Here is a 19,618-nt window from a genome sequence, read left to right as displayed (position 1 = left end):
CTCTGGAATTTTGGGCTCCACCTGTAGGTGTCTAGGAGGTTTTATGGTATTTGTGGAGTAACTGAGGTCATCACCAAATGCCTCTTTCCCTCTGGCTGCAGAGGCCGTCTCCCCCGCACACAGGATAGTGTGGCATCCAGAAAGTCCCATGAATGGGGATCTACCAGGTAGTGTTCCTGGCTTGCACTGGGGCATTGAGAATCTAAAGCATGTTGGGGCACTGGGACCCTCTACATGCCTATTTCACTATTGTTCTGATCTTTAAAATGACAAACCATGCCTCTTTCCATCCCCATTACAGAAAGGGGATAACCCACCTTCAGGGTCCTTCCAGGCCTATGATGACTCCACTACCCTCTGCTGTCACAGGGTCTGGCAGGGCCTAGGCCATTTGGACTCTTTACAGAATGTGGCTCTGGCTTGTCTTGTCCACGACATCCTGCTGGTAAGGGTGGGTAGGCATGGAGTGAGTGGCAGGCCAGTGGTGACAGATGAGATTGTAAAGGAGGGCAGATAGGTGCTGTGAAGAACAGAGGGCTTATCTTCACTGGAGCTCATAGGGGTCTAGTGGCCTAGAGCAGACTTGATCATCTTTTCAAAAAACATGTCCGGGGGCTGGTGAGGTGGCTCAGAGGTTAAGAGCAGTGACTGCTCTTCCAGAGGTCCTGAGTTCAATTCCCAGCAACCACATGGTGGCTCACAACCATTGATAATGAGACCTGGTGCCCTCTTCTGGCCTGCCGGCAACATGCAGGAGGAATATTGTATACATAATAAATAACCCTTAAAAAAAAAAAAACATATCCTATCATGGTGACATAATACGCCCTTTACTTGTTTTTGGAGTCTCTGTCATCTGGACACAGCACCTTCCACACTGGTGAATGCTGCTGTCACCTGTATGGCACAGTGGTTTCCAGCTTTGGGGGAGGCCTCCAGCAGGAAAGGGGCTGTGGGTTCCTGTTTCAGAGGTCATGCTACTAACCCATCTCCCTAAGACACATCCTGTAGCACCCAGGGTATCTTTTGTACTATGTGGCCTGCAGATCCCACTTCTGAGCTTCCTTCCATACTTCTGCCCTGCTCTGGGTCCTGTACAGAACCAAGAACTGTTGTTCATGATGTACGTACAGCAGAAATCCCATCCTGCTGAGACCCAGCTGTCTAGGACTGTAGGAACAGCAGCAGTCCCCTCACTGGAAGCATCCAGCCTGGCTCTGTCCACCTCGGCAGGTGGCAGCTAGTAGTTCACCCAGCACTTGGCTCCCACAACTCCCTTGGGTGACCTCACGTCAGAACAGAGCTCCAGCTCCTAGACGGACTGCCGATCTGCCAGATGCGCGATCTGAGCTCTCCCACTCTCCTTCCTGGGCTTCACAAGTTGTGAACCAAGGGGTCCCTATACCCTCCAGCCTGCGCGCTACCGCTTCACACACTACATCCTTCCCACCGGGAACGCCCTCCCTGCACCTCTGCCACCGCCGCCAACACGACTCCCCTCTTTGCCAAAGCCCACAGCAGCCTGAGTGCGTGGAGGATTGAACCTCAGGAAGCTTCGGGAAGAAATCAGAAAACTGTCTCAGTTGCATCAAGTGGCCATACTGACACCAAGGGTTCACAGCTAGGAGGCCGGATTGGTCCTCAGAGCCGCCAGCGACCCAAAGTCCAGCTCCACCGTCTCGCTGTGATAAGCCCTGCCAGGGTTAAGCCCAGGTGTACTGGCGGCCTGGATGCAGCCTTTTGAATGCGGTGGGCCGGTCTCCAGGGATTGGGGCGGGGCCTCGCTTGGTGTAGGCGTGACCAAACACTCTAGCCCTCCTCCCGCCCTAGATGGACGCGGACGTCGTGACGTCGGGTTCCTCTCGGAGCTTCCCGGGCAGGGGCGGGTCACATGATCCAGTTTTCGCGCGAAAACCGGTGGCTGCTGGTGTGGAGGAGCTAGCGCGGAGATGGCGGTGAGGAGCTGGGTGATCGCGGGCGGGCGTGTTCAGCGGCTTCGGCCTGCTTTGCCGGGTCTCATCTTCCAATGGCAGGCCTGAGTGCTACTCTAGCCCTGGACGGATCGTCTCTGCACCCCTCGTGTGTCCCTAGGCCCCGGGTCTCCGTGCACTTTGGGTGGTGAGGGTGCAGGAAATGGAGCTCAGAACCTGGCGCTTGTAGGGAAAGCGCGCTACCACGTAGCTGCATGCACTCCGACCCACTTTTGAGAAGGGTCTCACTGCCGGGCGGTGGTGGCGCACGCCTTTAATCCCAGCCCTCGGGAGGCAGAGACAGGCAGATCTCTGAGTTCGAGGGCAGCCTGGTGTACCGTGCAAGTTCCAGGACAGCCAGGGCTGTTACACAGAGAAACCCTGTCTCCAAAAACCAGGAAAAAAGAAAAGAAAGAGTCTTACAAAGGCGCCCAGGCTGATTTTGGACTCAGTCTGTTAGCCTTGAATTTGGCAATCCTCAGGCCTCATCTTCTGGGTATTCGGAATTACATACCTGTGACATCAGGCCCGGCTTCCCTGCTCTTAGTGTTTGTGTTCTCACGACTCTGACTTGTTAAAGGGTAAAGATCTGTTCTTTCCTTCAGTTTAGAATCGTGTTCCTTGATACCTCTTAATCATCACTTCTTGTCCCAGCATATTGTGGAGGCTGGAGTGAGTAGGGTGCTCGCTTAAGGATAAACGACTTAAAAAAATTGTATAGTCCCCATAGTTTCTCTCTTTTTTAAAAGATTTATTTATTTATTATGTGTACAGTGTTCTGTTTGCATGTATCCCTGCAGGCCAGAAGAGGGAGCCAGATCTCATTACAGATGGTTGTGAGCCACCATATGGGTGCTGGGAATTGAACTCAGGACCTCTGGAAGAACAGCCAGTGTTCTTAGCTTCTGAGCCATCCCTCCAGCCCCCCAATAGTTTTTTGTAAGAGAGACATGGGGTGATCTGAGTGACCCAGTATGTGAGAAGATGGCCCTTGATTGGTTCAGCCCAGATCCTCGCAGGCAGAGCGCCCAGCAACTGGAACAGACTCAGGGCTGAAGGGCTTCCATGTCCTTGTGGTGCCTGGTGGACAGGAGACAGGCAGCCAGCGGGGAAGGCCCCATGGTGGGTGTCAGCCTGTGTCCCTCAGGTGTCTGATGGCACCCTCTCTTGCAGGAGTCTTCTGAATCCTTCTCGGCAGCATCTAGCCCTGCCAGGCAGCGTCGACGGGTCAGCGATCCTCTCACGTCCAGCCCGGGCCGAAGCTCCAGACGTGCTGATGCCCTTACCTCCAGCCCTGGCAGAGACCTCCCCCCATTTGAGGATGAGTCTGAGGGGCTCCTGGGCACCGAGGGGCCTGTTGAGGAAGAAGAGGATGGAGAGGAACTCATTGGTGATGGCATGGAGAGGTATTTTCAGTCTATATCATGGTTGGGTGGTTTAGCAGAAACACCCTGTGTCTGGTGGCCTGGTTGGGGACCCATGAGTGTATGAACCTGGTGACTTTGCCTTTGAATGTGGCATGGTTCAGATTGGGGAGAGACAGTTTCACCAGCTTACTACATACAGCTCAGACTAGACCATAAGGCCCAGGCAAACCCCATCTCAGAAGAAGGGGACCCATAGAGTCTGATCCAAAGAGTCATGGGAAGTGGACTGCAAATATTTTGTCTCTGCCTTTTCTAACACATTGCATGGTGCTCCTGAAAATGAAAGTTTAGATTCAGTCAGCAAACTTGGGTCCAGCATGCATCAGGCCCTGGGTCAGAAATGTTCAGGGTTTTGTTTGTTTGTTTTGTTTTGTTTTTTTCTCCAGGATTTTTGAGGCAGGATTTCTCTATGTAGCCTTGGCCTCTGCCTCCCATGTGCTAGGATTAAAGGTGTGCGCCACCACTGCCCAGCTAGAAATGTGCAGGTTTACAAGCAGACTAACCCAAGGTGAAGGCTGACTGCTAGGAAACAGGATGTAAGCTTTGCCAGGAAGTACAATTAGATCCGTACTAAAGCCTTACCAACAACTACAGCTGGGATCGGGTACCAGTTTTATGTGGGCACCTAGGAGCCTCGTGGCACCCTCTTGTGCCTTTTCCTGGGGGATGTCTGGGGTGTGAGCCATCAGAGGGACTGTCAGGAGCCTTCTGCACCATTTAGTTCTTTGCTTTAAGCACTGCCAGGTGAGTTATGTGAGACCTGGTGTGTGGTGTGTATCCAGCTATGGGAGGAATGATCCAGATCATCCTGGGCCCAGAGTCAAGGGCTTCCCTGCAGAGCTGCTCATCCGGCACCCCTCCTGTGCTCCCGCCCTGTCTTCACTCTTGGGTTTATACCTCTTCTTTAAAGTGAGAAGACCTTGGGGAGGGTGCCTAAAGATGTATTCCAAGCCTTACCCTTATAAGAGTACAGCTCAGGGATGTTCAATGCAAGCTTCCTGAGCACCGTTCACCGTTTCTGTTGCCCCACAGAGGTCCCTCCTGCCTATGGATCCCAGTTCCCAACCCCATCACAGCTACCCAGCTATCTACTCTTCATCTCCTTAGCTCTTCCAGTTCTGATCATTTGACCAGAACTGGAATCATACTATATTTGTCCTTTTGTGCCAACATTTCACTTAGCACAGTGTTTTCAAAGTTCAATCTTTTTTAAAAAATGTATGAGTGCTTTACCTGCACGTAGGTCTATGTACCACATTCATGCCTGTGCCCGCAGAGGCCAGAAGATGACATCAGACCCTCTGAAACTGTAGTTAACATATGGTTGTGAGCAGCCAGTACTCTGAACCACTGAGCCATTTCCAGCCCATCATTTTTTGTTGTTTGTTTTTGGAGACAGGGCTTCTCTGTGTAATAGCTCTAGCTGTCCTGCTTGCTCTGTAAACCAGCCTGGCTTCAAACTCAGAGATCTGCCTGCCTCTGCCTCCCAGGTGCTGGGATTAAAGATGTGCACCATCACACCTGGCCACCTGGCTGCCCCTCTTTTTTTTTTTTGGTGTTGTCTTTTTAAAATATTTCATTACATTGTTCTTTAAGTGGCTGTGTATGGGTGCACATGCCATGGCACTCCTGGGAAGGTCAGAGGACAACTTGATGGACTTGATTTTTCTCCTTCCTCTACTGGGTCTCAGGGACTGAACTCCCTTCGGGTTTGGTGGCAGGTTGTTAGCCATTGAGCCATCCCATCAGTCTGCAGATGTTGTCTTTTAAGGCACATAGGTTTTGTAATTCGATGAGATCCAGGTTGTTTGGTTTGTGTGTTTGGCTGTAGACTAATTGGAATGTCACTGTTTCACGTGACTGAAATCCTCTCAGGGTCAGAACATACTTGCCTCAGAAAGCGTTGATATGACTTCTGCATAGCACCAGTCTGGACTGTTACTTGATTTGAGTTTGGTGTTGTGAAATTGTTTGTTTTGAGCGGGTAGTCTGAGAACATTAACCAGAGAAAGGGCAGCCTTACCAGTGACCCTGAAGAAGTGAAAAGAACTCCAGACGTTCGGTCCGTTTCCCTGGGAGATGCTGGCTCCTGGGGGGAGGCCATGTGGCCCTGAGGGAAGAGCTTGCAGCCTATTGGACTGTAGAACCACATCACCCACTCAAAGATGAGACGGCCCTGACTCGATGGGACTTGGGCACCACAGGGAAGAAGCTGCCGGCACTCTGTTGGACAGAGTACCTAACAAGTGCTCACCAGAGAGAGGCTGCTGGGTGAGCTTAGAATAGCTCAGATGGTTGAGCCAGTGGGTGTGAGCTTTTCAGGCAGCCAGTCTGGCTGGGTTTTTATGCTCGGGTGGGGAAAAGCCGCTGGGAGGTATAGCCCCTGGGCCCACAGGGATCTGCTCTCGGAAGCCTTTCTGGTGTCAGTCTTGGCTTCCTCTAATTCTGTTTCCTTTTCCTTTTTATTGCGGTGGTGGCGCACGCCTTTAATCCAAGCTCTTGGGAGGCAGAGACAGGTGGATCTCAGTGAGTTCAAGGTCAGCCTGGGCTACAAAGAGAGTTCCAGGACAGCCAAGACTGTTACACAGAGAAACCCTATCTCAAAAAAAATTTTTTCAAATGACTTTTGAATGTTGTGTGCATTGGTGTTTGGCCTGCATGTATGTCTATGTGAGGGTGTCAGACCCTATAGAACTGGAGTTACAGACATTTGTGAGCTGCCATATGGGCGCTGAGAATTGAACCCAGGTCCTCTAGAAAAACAGCCAGTGCTCTTAACCACTGAGTCATCTCTCTAGCCCATAATAACATTTATGTGTATACTTGAGTGTGTGTCTATGTACTTGAATGTATAGGTGCCTGCAGAGGCCAGAAGAAGGTGTCAGATCCCCTGAAGTTGGAGGTACAGGTTGGGTTATGAGTGCTGGGAAGTCAGGTCCTCTGTTTGCGCCCTCCAGCCCAACTCTCTTTATTGTAAGATATACAACAAAATGTCTTCATTTTAGTGTGTGGCTCAGTGGCATTCATCTGAGTTACCGTGTAGCCATCACCACTGGCCGTCTCCAGAACCTTTCTCAAAACTGAGTCTCTGTCTCCCATAAACACTGACTCCCCATCCACCATTTGGCTGTCTTCCTCTGAGTCTGACCCCTTTGTGGACCACATGGTAAAGGTGCGGCTTAATCCATTGGCGTGAGATCGTCAGTATCATCCATGCTGCAGCACCCATCAGGGCCCCTTTCTGGTTTTTTTTTTTAACATTTTATTTTTTATTTTATGTGCACTGGTGTTTCTGCTTGCATGTGTGTCTGTGGGAAGGTGTCAGAACTCCTGGAGTTGCAATTACAGACAGTGGTGACCTGCCATGTGGGTGCTTGGAATTGAACCCAGGTCCTCTGAAGAGCAGCCAGTGCTCTTAACTGCTGAGCCATCTCTCCAGCCCCCCTTTCTGTTTTAAGGTTGAGTGATGACCTACCGTGTGGATGGGTTTATCTGTTGGCCACCCTGGGGTTTTGTCCATTTATTAGAGTTTCATTCTGTTTTCTTCGCCCTTAAAAGTAGTCATAGACCTGGCCGGGCGGTGGTGGCACACGCCTTTAATCCCAGCACTCGGGAGGCAGAGGCAGGCGGATCTCTGTGAGTTCGAGGCCAGCCTGGTCTCCAAAGCGAGTTCCAGGAAAGGCGCAAAGCTACACAGAGAAACCCTGTCTCGAAAACAAAAAAAAAAAAAAAATAGTCATAGATTTTCTTCAGAATGTGCTTGGTAGTTGTTTTAATTTTAACTCAGGAGATCTTTTCTTCTCACCCACGTGTCCTATCCTGTCTTGTTCTCACACTGGTGTTAATTTTGAAATTTTACTGTATGTCCTTGACTGGCTTCAAATTCTCAGAGATCCTCCTGACTCTGTTTCCTGGGACCCCTAGAAAAAGGTGTGCACCAAGCCAGGCGGCGGCGGTGGTGGCGCACGCCTTTAATCCCAGCATTCAGGAGGCAGAGGCAGGTGGATCTTTGTGAGTTCAAGGCCAGCCTGGTCTACAGAGTGAGATCCAGGAAAGGCGCAAAGCTACACAGAGAAACCCTGTCTGAAAAAACAAAAAAAAAAAAAAAAGGTGCACTACCACAGCTGGTGAAGGTGGTTTCTCCTTTAATTTCCTTAACTTAAAGGTTATTTTTTTATGTCTGTGGGTGTTTTGCCTCTGTGTGTGTATGTGTGTGTGTGTGTGTGTGTGTGTGTGTGTATCACATGATGACTTCAGATCCTCCAGAACTGGAGTTACAGACAACCTTAAGCTGCCTTGTAGGTGCTGGGAATTGAAACCAGGTCCTCTTGAAGAGCAGCCAGTGATCTTAACCTCTGGGCTGTCTTTTCAGCTCCTTAATTTTTATTTTTATGTGTTCAAATATATCTGTGCCTGTGTACACATGTAAGGGCAGGTACCTAGTGGGTGCTGGGAATCCAACTTTGGTCCTCTGCCAGAGCAGTATGTGAGCTGGGTGTAGTGACACACGCCTTTAAACCCAGTGCTTGGGAGGCAGAGGCAGGCGGATCTTAATGAGTTCGAGGCCAGCCTGGTCTACAGAGCGAGATCCAGGAAAGGCACAAAGCTACACAGAGAAACCCTGTCTCGAAAAACAAAAAAAAAAAAAGAGCAGTGTGTGCTCTTAACCACTGAACCATCTCTAGCTCCATATGTGTTCACATTGTTGAGAGCAGACTTGACTAGCTAGTTAGTGCCTTGTATTTCCACTGGGATTGTGGATTTTAGAGTCTCCCAAAGCCCATATTCTACTGTGTTTATTGGGTTTTCCTAGTTTCTGTCCTGTTGTAAGTCCCCAGTTTCTTCCTTGCTGTGACAGTTTCATGCTTTCTAGTTTCTGGTGAAAATGGTGCCAGTTAGAGATTTTTAAATGACCTCATGTGATGCTTTCCTTGGTAATTTTCTCAAGACCAAGCTGGGTAGTGCCTTTGGGGAAGAAATCTGTGTTAGGGAAAGCATTGACCTCATCCATCATATACCACCAGCAGGTGGCGCTGTCGATGTGGGGCTTGTTCTGCCCAGACTCACCTGGCTGAATCCCATGGCTGTGCACCTCATGCATACAGATGGACCACCCTTTGCATCCTGGGAGTTCGTGCCTCCTTGATGGAGTCCCCAAATAATGTTCTTCAAACGTCCAGCTTTCTGTTTGCAGCTGTCCACCTAGGGCCTTGTAAGCCTGTGGAGCAGACTCCATCCCCAGGCGGGCTGATTGGGGACTCACTGTCTGTTGTTGCCCTCTCTCAGAGACTACCGCCCCATTCCCGAGCTCGATGTCTACGAGGCGGAGGGATTGGCCCTGGATGATGAGGATGTGGAGGAGTTGACAGCCAGCCAGAGGGAGGCAGCTGAGCGGGCCATGAAGCAGAGGGACCGCGAGGCTGGCAGAGGCCTGGGCCGCATGCGCCGGGGGCTGCTGTATGGTACGTGTGGTGGGCATCCCCAAGGGGCTCCTTGGATCTCCAGAGCCTCAGGAAGTGGGGAAGGCATGGGTGGCACACACTGTGCAGAGGATGCTGGGAGAAGCTTGCATACAGGGGTGTCTTGCTACCCAAGACAGCGACGAGGAAGATGAGGAGCGGCCTGCCCGTAAGCGCCGCCAGGTAGAGCGCGCCACAGAGGACGGCGAGGAGGACGAGGAGATGATCGAGAGCATTGAGAACCTGGAGGACCTCAAGGGACACTCAGTTCGCGAGTGGGTGAGCATGGCGGGACCCAGGCTGGAGATCCACCACCGCTTCAAGAACTTCCTGCGCACCCATGTGGACAGCCACGGCCACAATGTCTTCAAGGAACGCATCAGTGATATGTGCAAAGGTGTGTTGCTGATAGTCTGGGGTGGAACGCAAAGGTATACTTGTCTTGAGTGAGGTCCTGGGCTCTCTCAGCACTGAGGGGTGAAGGTGGCCTGTCTTCTGTATCCTGCTTTCCACGAGGGCTGCTCCTGCTGGCCTTGTAGCACACTAAACACCTTATGCCCAGGAACATTTGGTGACAAGGACAAAACCAGAGGCGTCCTTTCAGAGGAACCCAGGGTCTCCTATATCTGCACCAGAGCTGGGGTGTTTGGGGACATGCTTAAAAATGTGTTAGTATCCTGTGGGTGTTTTTTGTTTTTTGCAGTGTCAGGTTGGACCCAGGGCCTAGCACATTCTAAGCATGTGCTCTGCCACTGAGCCGCTCCTCGACCTGTGCGTGACAGCTTTGATCCAGAAGTGGTAGCATTTCTGTGTGACGACATTTGCTTGAAAGGGTCTGACGGCTTCAGACTATGGCAGCCCCTCCAGGAATGGCTATCGTTCTTCTGTAGGCTTTTCTCCACAGCCTGTGGCGCTCTTTCTGTCGCCCAAGGGCTCTCTTCCTCCCGGCCAGAGATACGCATGTTTATATATCACTTGGATCTCTGCTGCACAGCCAGCCACGGGTAGCGGGCCTGGTGCTGGCTGGACTTTCTGGCTTACTCGGGTTTGGTTTGGGTAGAGAGGATTTGGCCGGCAAGGTTCTAAGATGTTAGCTACCTTCATGACCCCTGGCTGTGTCGTCAATTCCACCCACCATCCTCCTTAGAGAACCGAGAGAGCCTGGTGGTGAATTATGAAGACCTGGCCGCCCGGGAACACGTGTTGGCGTACTTCCTACCTGAAGCACCGGCCGAGCTTCTGCAGATCTTTGATGAGGCTGCCTTGGAGGTAGTGCTAGCCATGTACCCTAAGTACGACCGCATCACCAACCACATTCACGTGCGCATTTCCCACCTGCCTCTGGTGGAGGAGTTGCGTTCACTGAGGTGAGCAGGGGTGTTGGAGGAGAATTGTCCGTATAGCCAATCCACTGTGCCAACCAGGCAACCTTGAATCAAAAGATGGGAGTCAGAGATTGGCTGACTGGGATTCGCTATAAAGTTCTTCTTGGAGGACTTAGGAAGGCTGCTAGGGAAGACAGGAAGAATTGGGAGGAGTTCCAAGGAATTTCTGGAGTGGTCTGGGAAAAACGTGAAGAGAGGGTCAGTCAGTTGCTCTGCTTTCCTTGGATTTTCCAGGTTTTTGTCTCAATTTCTGACTCCCAGTTTTTATTATACTGGAATAAATTAGGTAACCCTTAACATCTGGTAGCCTTATCTGGCACCCCAAGTTGGGTGCCATACGTAGCAGACTTTCTTGTTGGGACCGCCAGCTCGCAAATAACAACACAGAGACTTAATTATGAGAGCTCAGCCTTAGCGTCGGCTTGTTTCTAACTAGCTCTTATAACTTAAATTAACCCATTTCTATTCATCTGTGTGCTGCCACATGGCTCGTGGCTTTTACCTCTCTTCCTACATGTCCTGCTTCCTCTCTGTCTCCTCTGGCATCTCTTCCCTGCCTAGATTCATCTCCTCTTCTCTGCCTGGAAGTCCCACCTCACCTCTTCCTACCTAGCTATTGGCCATTCAGCTCTTTATTAAATCAATCAGAAGGCACCGTGGCAGCAGCACATCTTCACAGTATACAAAGAGTATTCCACAACATGGGGAGAGTGAGTGGGGCCTAGTCCAGAGAATGGGGTAGGAAGTACCCCACAGCCTCTGATGTACTTGCTACATCTCACACCCAGACAGCTGCACCTGAACCAGCTGATCCGTACCAGCGGCGTAGTGACCAGCTGCACTGGAGTCCTGCCCCAGCTCAGCATGGTCAAGTATAACTGTAGCAAGTGCAACTTTGTACTGGGGCCTTTCTGCCAGTCTCAGAACCAGGAGGTGAAGCCTGGCTCCTGCCCCGAGTGCCAGTCCGCTGGGCCCTTTGAGATCAACATGGAGGAGGTGAGTGACCCAGACCTGTCGTGTTACCCTTGGTGTGTGAGGCCTAACCCATCTCCAGGGCCAAGAGACCTTAAGGCACTTAGACATGCCTTAAGGCAGAATTAACCAGATTGGTCCTGCATCTTCAAGAATTCAATATGTTTGAGACTAGGTGATCCTGTTTGGTGTGTCCACATTTGTGGCCTCTAAAGATGAGGACAAACAGGGCCCACTTTTCTTCCTATCCACCCCAGTAGAGCATCTACTTGCCCATCACATGGGCATCTGGACCACCTCTGAGACTTGTTGGTAGGGCCTGGCTGGCTCCTGATGCTTTCTGTGGGGATCTCTGGGGTTATAGCCACCTTGGGTCCTGCAGAGCCTTGCTTGGGAGACTCCTGTACCTCTAGTACAATGCTGAGCTGTCTTCAGAGCTGCCTGGCCAGGAAGTTGCCAGCGACAGTGTTCAGGTCACCTGGGTGACCCAGCTCCACGGCTGCACTTAGCTGCGCCTCTCTCCATCCTTTACAGCCCCACTTAGCCATGTCGCGGACGCTGCCCCCAGGACACTGAGCTGTACAGTTGGGATGAGCAAGTGGGGTCAAGTGTGGGCTGGCCTTGCTGGCTGCCTGCTGTGTTAATCTTTATTACATTCTGGGAGGGAGGGTCCACAGATCTCATCGTGTGGAATAACGGGTGCTCAGAGACTGGGAGGGCTAAGGTCACCCACTCAGCAGGATCAGGCAAGCATATAGATGTGATTGTGTGCTTGCTTTTTTTTTTTAAAAAGAGACTGGGGCTTACTATGTAGTCCTGGCTGGTCTCTAATTCACAGACGGCCGCCTTGTCTTCGCCTCCTGAGTTGTGGGCTCAAAGGAGTACACTACCATCACCTGTCATGTGTGTGCTTTCAGGCCCTGGGTCCTGTGTATCAATCAGTCAGCTCTGGGTTCCCATAACCAAACACCTGATGTAATTGATTTGAAGGATTAGAGTTGCGCTTGTGGTCAGTTGACCCCCATGGCTTTGGGGCCTGTGTGTGGCAGTGATGTGTGATACAGCAAGCTGCTCACTTCACATCAGCGACACCAAAGAGAACAAGAGACCATCCAGTATCCCCTAGTCCCCTTCAAGGGCATGTCCCTGTGACCTAAGGCCTCCCACAAGGCTCCCTTGTCTTTCACACGTGGACTGAAGAATCAATGCCTTCTATGAATAGGCCATCGGGGACATTTGCAGCCCAGACTCTCTAGCATGTTGTCTCTTTTCTGGACTGTAAGTGAACTAGTGGATGCTACAGCATATGGCGCAGCTCCACCATGTGGTCCTGCTCTGCTCTTGGGTGCTGCTGTAGGCACTCCTACACATGGCCCGGCTTGATCTTTGTAAGGTCATGCTTAGAGCCCAGCTTGCATGAATCACACTACTTATGACTGGGCTGAGGTGTGGACACAGGTGAATCTAGGTTCCGGGGTATAGAGCAGAGGCTAGAGCCCAGGAGGAGGAAAACAGTGCCCAGGGATGGTAGCAGATGAAGAGACTCACCAGGTCACAGTTGACCTGTCCTTGGTCTCTGTGAACTTATGGCTTGCTTATCCATTGGGGGCTGCAGCTGGGTCGGAGCACACAGGAAAGCTGTGCTTTGGGGAGAGCAGGAACCATGATCTTTTCTGTTCCGAGCAGACCATCTATCAGAACTACCAGCGTATCCGCATCCAGGAGAGTCCCGGCAAGGTGGCGGCCGGCCGGCTGCCCCGCTCCAAGGATGCTATTCTCCTTGCTGATCTGGTGGACAGCTGCAAGCCAGGAGACGAGATAGTAAGTGGATGCTGCCAAGAACTGGTGGGATCTGCTGTGACCAGTGGGGGTGGGACCAATGTGTGGGGGGGGGGGCGGGGCGGGACTCAGCCTGGCTCTAGCTCTTGAGTCAGGAGGAGAGCTTTTCTCCCACTGGTCAGAGTGATGGGCATAACTCAGCTTTGCTGTGACAGTACCATACAGGTACGTCAGCTTAGAGGAGGAGAGATTTATCCTGGGTCAGTGCCAGAGCAAGTCCGTGGTCTTGGGGCCTGTGGCTGTGGATGTAGCTGCACAGTGCATTGAGGTGGGGAGGAGGGAGTGTGGTGGCTCACTTCATGGGGAAAGAGAGAGCTGGGAGCAGGGAGTTTGTCAGGGTCTAGGGATCCCCTCCCAAGGGCGCACCCTAAATGACCTCACTAACACGTTGCAATTGTGCCAAGCTGAGGATGAAGACTTTAATGCATATCTCTTCCCCACCCCCCACCCACCCCTACGTAAAACACAGTGGGACAAAGCTCATGCTTCCATACTTCCTGGGTTGCTCATCTTTCTGCAGCACAAGGAGCTTGGAGTGGAGATGGGGGAAAGCAGCATGGGTGTAAGACCCTCCTGTGGGGACACCAGGTTGCACCCTCTGACATGTGACCTCCCCCTCCCAGGAGCTGACTGGCATTTACCACAATAACTATGATGGCTCACTTAATACCGCCAATGGCTTCCCAGTCTTTGCCACTATCATCTTGGCCAACCATGTTGCCAAAAAGGACAACAAAGTGGCCGTTGGGGAGCTAACGGATGAGGATGTGAAGATGATCACCAGCCTTTCCAAGGACCAGCAGATTGGAGAGAAGGCAGGTGGCCGGGCAGGGCTCCACCTGGAATCTCTGGGAACCAGGCACCCTGCCCCCTAGGCTGGGTCTCTGAATATTGGCACTGTTGGGGTAGGAAGGGGGCTGCACCCTGCAGGAGGGACCATAAGCTGACATTTGAGAAAAACAGCCCCAGCTCTGCCTCTGGAGGCTGGAAGTCCAAGGTTGAGGGTCCACTTGGGGCAAGAGCCCTCATGGTATGTCAGAAGATTCCATGTACCAGTAGGGCAGACACTCAGCTCCTTTTGACTGGAGCCCACCGTATATGGTACTGAGCCCTGCTGATCAGTCTAATTACCTCTTCAAAGATCCCCTAATAGGGTTGCACTGGAAACTCGGTTTCCAGTGCGTACTTCCAGGGACTTTCCCAGCACTGTCCTCTGCCCCGCTGCCGTACCTGTCAGTCATGGCCAGCCTTGCTGCGTTGAGCCTCTCGGAAAGGTTTTATTCATGGCTCTATCTATGCATGTCCTGGTTTGCTTTCTGTATCAAGACCATGACCAAAAGCAGCTTGGGGAGGGGAGGAAAGGGTCGGATGGGCTTTTCGCTCACTGATGGTAGTCCATCACTGAGAGGAGCCAAGGCAGGGACTAAGTTACTGGTCTGCCGGCTGGTTCCAGTCTCACGGGTCTCCCTCCGTTCCTCAGATCTTTGCCAGCATTGCGCCCTCCATCTACGGGCATGAAGACATCAAGAGAGGCCTGGCTCTGGCCCTCTTTGGAGGGGAGCCCAAGAACCCAGGTGAGCCCCTCTTGCCAGCTCTCCCTGCAGGGATTATGGGGCCTTTGTTTTGTTTTTAAACATCAGCGTTAACAAGAGTACTGCCTGGGCCCGTGGTAAAAGTCACCGGAGAGGCTGCAGTGAGCGTGAGCTCTGCTCACCCTGGTCCACTCTAGTAGGCTGTGTCTCTGCTGGTTGGCTGTGGTCCAGTCCCGGGCTGTGACTTCACCACCCTCTCGGGTGTGCGAGGCACACTCGGGGTTTCGTGACACATGTGTTCATTTGGTTGTGTCCCAAAGCTCGTTCCTCTGGACTCAGCTTACCCGGGTTCTGGGGCTGGGTACCCCCTGCAGAGACCCACCTTTGCGTTGCTGGGGAGCAGGTCAGGGTTTCTAGCCTGTCCTCTGACCCTCCTTCCCACCTACCCGTAATGCCTTCTATCTCCACCCCTGCCTCCTCCTGCAGGCGGAAAGCACAAGGTTCGAGGTGACATTAACGTGCTCTTGTGTGGGGACCCCGGCACGGCCAAGTCTCAGTTCCTCAAATACATCGAGAAAGTGTCTAGCCGTGCCATCTTCACCACGGGCCAGGGGGCGTCAGCCGTGGGTCTCACTGCGTATGTTCAGCGGCATCCCGTCAGCAGAGAGTGGACCTTAGAGGCTGGAGCCCTGGTGCTGGCCGACCGGGGGGTGTGTCTCATCGACGAGTTTGACAAGGTAGGGCTCTGGGCTGATGGGCTCTGGGACTGATGGGAGGGGCTTTATTAGAGAGTCATGGGAGGGGCCTCCTATGATGCTCTCTGTGGTGTAGATGAATGACCAGGACAGGACCAGCATCCACGAGGCCATGGAGCAGCAGAGCATTTCCATCTCCAAGGCTGGCATCGTCACCTCACTGCAGGCCCGCTGCACCGTCATCGCTGCTGCCAACCCCATAGGTATGTCCGTCACAGGCTGCAGAGTCCAGGCCCGACCATGGCAGCAGACGCAGCCCCGTCCCATAAGTCCTGCCAGACGGGGCCAGAGGAGCAAGGCCTTGGGACCCCAGGCTGATGGTGCAGCTCTTCTTGCATCATCCGTGGGTGCTGTCAGATACTTGGTCCAAATGGGGTTGGGGCTGCACCCAGGCTCAGCCAATAGGCGGCTAGCACCCAGGATCCCCCTGGGGCTTTTCTTTGGAGCAGCTCTGGTTCTAATGGAATCCGGCAGTGTCTCCGAAACCCTCCTTTTCCCCTACATCTCTGCCTGAAAGGCATGCAGGTCCTAAGAAAAGCTTCCACAGCTGGGGGCAGTGGGTGAATGAATGACTGAGCTTGCCTCCTTGTGTTTCTTCAGGGGGCCGCTATGACCCTTCACTGACCTTCTCAGAGAATGTAGACCTCACAGAGCCCATCATTTCCCGCTTTGATGTCCTGTGTGTGGTGAGGGACACTATCGACCCAGTTCAGGTACGCTCCCACATCCCCTGGTGCCACCTGTCGGTTCTGGGCCATTGCCTGAAGCTTGGGCTCTGCTGTGTGCTGGACATGGGGTGGGCACTATTATGGACATTGCCTCATATTCAAGTGTCATCCTGACCTCTATGGCTTCCCCGGTCCCTCCCTGGCTGAACCCCCAGTCTAATCACAGACCATACCCTGTCCTATATCCCTTCCTCCAGCTCTGCCCCTGACCCCAAGGACTGCTCTTGCCTAGGTTGGTTGCTTATTTGCCTGCCAGTTAAAAGAGTAGATGGCATGGCCCCTGTCCTCCCCCACAGAATCTCTGCTTTGTGGCCACCATGCTCCACATGCTCCCTGCACCTGCTGGGGAGGGGATGGCTGGCCAGCTCTGCCCTGGCCAGCTCTGCAGCTGCCGTCTCCATGCTAAATGAACCCATGTGCCTACTCTCCCTCAGAAAGGCAGCCCTGGGCTTTAAATGTGCTCTTTCCCCCGGAGTGCCCCCCCCCCACCAGATGCCTCTCAGTTTGTCCTGTGGTGAGAGGCTTCTTGGGCTCTCCTTGGTTACCCTATTTTTTCTTTTCTTAGCTTGTTGCTTTCCTGTTTTTTTTTTTTTTTGTTTGTTTGTTTTTGTTTTGTTTTCTTTTCTTTTCTTGTATTGTTTTTGATGGTTTGGCTTTGGAGACCGGGTCTCAACTCCCGGGTTCAAGAAGCCTCCTGTTTCAGCTCCTGAGTGGCTGGGATTGTCTTCAGGGCACAGGTGTTGCCTGTCACCGCTCTTCACGCTCACGGGCTCGCCTGGCCTCGCACGTGTGGCTGTCACTCCCCTTGCCGTGTGTAGCTTTTCCCGTCTTCCCGACCCCGCCCTTACGTGGTACCCCACCCCCATCTCCTGTCTAGGACGAGATGCTGGCTCGCTTTGTGGTCGGCAGCCACGTCAGACACCACCCCAGCAACAAGAAGGACGAGGGCCTGACCAATGGCGCCTTGGAGCCAGCCATGCCCAATACGTACGGCGTGGAGCCCCTGCCTCAGGAGGTCCTGAGGAAGTATATCATCTATGCCAAGGAGAGAGTCCACCCGAAGCTTAACCAGATGGACCAGGACAAAGTGGCCAGGATGTACAGTGACCTGAGGAAGGAATCCATGGTGAGCGGGGGGACGCTGCTGGTTTTCTGACCCAGACACGGGGCAGGGGCAGAGCAGGCAATATTACCTAAGAACCTCTGGGGCTTGGCGGTGCTCTGTGGTGAGTGCCTGCCCTGTGTGGACAGGACCCTGGTTCCATCCCCAGCACTGAAAAAAAAAAATGGCCTTCCATATCTCAACCATTTGGTCACAGGTGAACCTTAACTGTGCAAGAGGGCCATGGTCTTTTGATTGCTTCAGTTTCTGTATTAATATAAATTTTACCCAAATCACCATGAGAGCTGAGTTGGTTTGGGTTCTCTGTATTGGTATGGGAGTGCAAGGCCATTGACTATTTTGTTTATTTATTTATTTATTTATTTATTTATTTATTTATTTATTTATTTATTTATTTTTCAAGACAGAGTTTCTCTGTGTAGCTTTGTACCTTTCCTCTGTAGACCAGGCTGTCCTCGAACCAACAAAGATCTGCCTGCCTCTGCCTCCCAAGTGCTGGGATTAAAGGCTTGCGACACCACCGCCCGGCCCATTGACTATTTTAAATCACACCTGACCAAGACACCAGCTGGGTTTTTTGTTTGGGGGTTTTGCTTTTGTTTTTTCCAGTGTGTTACCCACTGTTTTCAGAGCATTCAGCTTAGTTCTTACAGAAACGATGGCTTCTCTCTCGTTGTTCGGATCATGTAATGTTCAGTGTAAGCTAGACGCAGGTGTAACAGACCAGAGGGATGTGAACTAGGTAAGGGCAGACTAGGCCGTGGTGCTAGTGTGACCATAGGCCTGTTTTTGTGCCTGGCATTGGAGCTGAGCCCAGCTGTAGCTGCTCCACTGACCACTCGGCTCTGGCAGCATGGCATTTGCCTCTAGTCCCTTCTGCTGTCTTCCTCCTGAGGAAGGCCCCACACTGTTCTCTGCAGGCCACGGGCAGTATCCCCATCACAGTGCGCCACATTGAGTCCATGATCCGCATGGCAGAGGCCCACGCACGCATGCACCTGCGGGACTACGTGATGGAAGATGATGTCAACATGGCCATCCGAGTGATGCTGGAGAGTTTCATTGACACACAGAAGTTCAGCGTCATGCGTAGCATGCGCAAGGTGGGTGTGAGTGAGACCGGGTTCCCAGCCTGTTTTAGGGATTGGGAGGCTGCGGCCTAAGTGTAGCAGGAGCCCCTGCCCTGGCGGCTCAAGCCATGAAGGTGGCCTGATATGACAGGTGAGTGAGCTGGCTTCTGACCTCCGCCCTCTTCTGCAGACCTTTGCCCGGTACCTCTCCTTCCGGCGAGATAACAATGAACTTCTGCTCTTCATACTGAAGCAACTGGTGGCTGAGCAAGTAACATATCAACGCAACCGCTTTGGGGCCCAGCAGGACACCATTGAAATTCCTGAGAAGGACTTGGTGGACAAGGTATGTAAGAACAGGAGAGGGCCAGGGCTTGTTGCGCTGTGGAGCTTGCGGCCTTCTTTAGTGTGCCACCAGGTGACAGGCAAATGAGGTAGAGGTGGGAACAGGGGAACAGGTTCCCGCGGCCTTGTCCGAGGACGTGTGAGGCTGGTAAAGCCCAGGTTTGGTGCTCTGAACCAGCATAGCCCTTCCAGGCGAGGGCTACCATTCTCCCCTGCTAAATGGCTCTGATGCCTTTTCTCCAGGCCAGGCAGATCAATATCCACAACCTCTCCGCCTTCTACGACAGCGAGCTCTTCAGGATCAACAAGTTCAGCCGGGACCTGAAACGCAAGATGATCCTGCAGCAGTTCTGAGGCCAGCGCCGGACCCCTGTGTCTGGATGTGGCTCAGCCACCACTGCAGACAGACATAAAGCCCACTTCCACCAGGGGCTCAGTGCTCTGTGAGGTTGGGATGATAGCCAGATGCACATCTTTACCCATGACCCCCTGGGCCCAGGCTATGGTGTGAAATAACTGTATTTATTCTTCCGCTCACTTGGCAGGACCCTCTGCCCAAGGCTCGGCAGCCTCACAGAGTACCTCGTAGCTGGTGTTCAGGATGAGGGTTTGTTCAGGTGACGGACTTTACCAGAACTATTGCTGTTTTAGCATGAGTTCTGTTTCTGGGCTATTTCTTCCCCTTTTAGCCAAAGGGCAACGTAGAGGTATTTGCAGATTTTTCAGAACATTTTCCAAGCCTCGGTGTAGCACTCGCTGCTTTCCACTGCTGAACCTGTTTCTTCCCACCTAAACAGTGCCTTCATTCACTTTTTGTACAGTTTTTTGTCTCTGTAGTTTATTTTTTAATAAAGTTGAATATAATCTAAATACTAGTGTTATTTTGATTCTGGTTTAATGTGGCTTTCCTGGGCTTCTTTGAAGCCTTTTCCGCCTGCCCTCAGTTTCAACAAGACATAGATCTGGTTAGATCTGCTTTGTGGATGTGTCTGGCACTTTGGGTTTTAAATGTC

General features: G+C 52.3%; 1 protein-coding gene across 1 annotated transcript; it reads left to right on the top strand.

Annotated features, from left to right (window-relative positions):
• The first annotated feature begins 1,821 nt into the window (after nucleotides 1–1,821).
• Nucleotides 1,822–19,480, top strand: Mcm2 (minichromosome maintenance complex component 2). The gene is made up of 16 exons (XM_028854353.2): nucleotides 1,822–1,955; nucleotides 3,144–3,376; nucleotides 8,684–8,859; nucleotides 8,993–9,253; nucleotides 10,004–10,223; nucleotides 11,030–11,237; nucleotides 12,900–13,034; nucleotides 13,676–13,867; nucleotides 14,533–14,626; nucleotides 15,071–15,321; nucleotides 15,416–15,542; nucleotides 15,940–16,052; nucleotides 16,945–17,193; nucleotides 18,111–18,293; nucleotides 18,451–18,606; nucleotides 18,849–19,480. The coding sequence occupies exons 1-16, from the start codon at nucleotides 1,950–1,952 to the stop codon at nucleotides 18,957–18,959; spliced, it is 2,715 nt and encodes a 904-aa protein (XP_028710186.1). The 5' UTR covers nucleotides 1,822–1,949; the 3' UTR covers nucleotides 18,960–19,480.
• The last annotated feature ends 138 nt before the right edge of the window (nucleotides 19,481–19,618 follow it).

The sequence above is a fragment of the Peromyscus leucopus genome, chromosome 3 (genome assembly GCF_004664715.2).
Source record: "Peromyscus leucopus breed LL Stock chromosome 3, UCI_PerLeu_2.1, whole genome shotgun sequence".
Lineage (NCBI taxonomy): Eukaryota > Metazoa > Chordata > Mammalia > Rodentia > Cricetidae > Peromyscus > Peromyscus leucopus.
The sequence above is the reverse complement of the archived record's forward strand: the minus strand, read 5'-3'. Positions and strand labels throughout refer to the sequence as shown.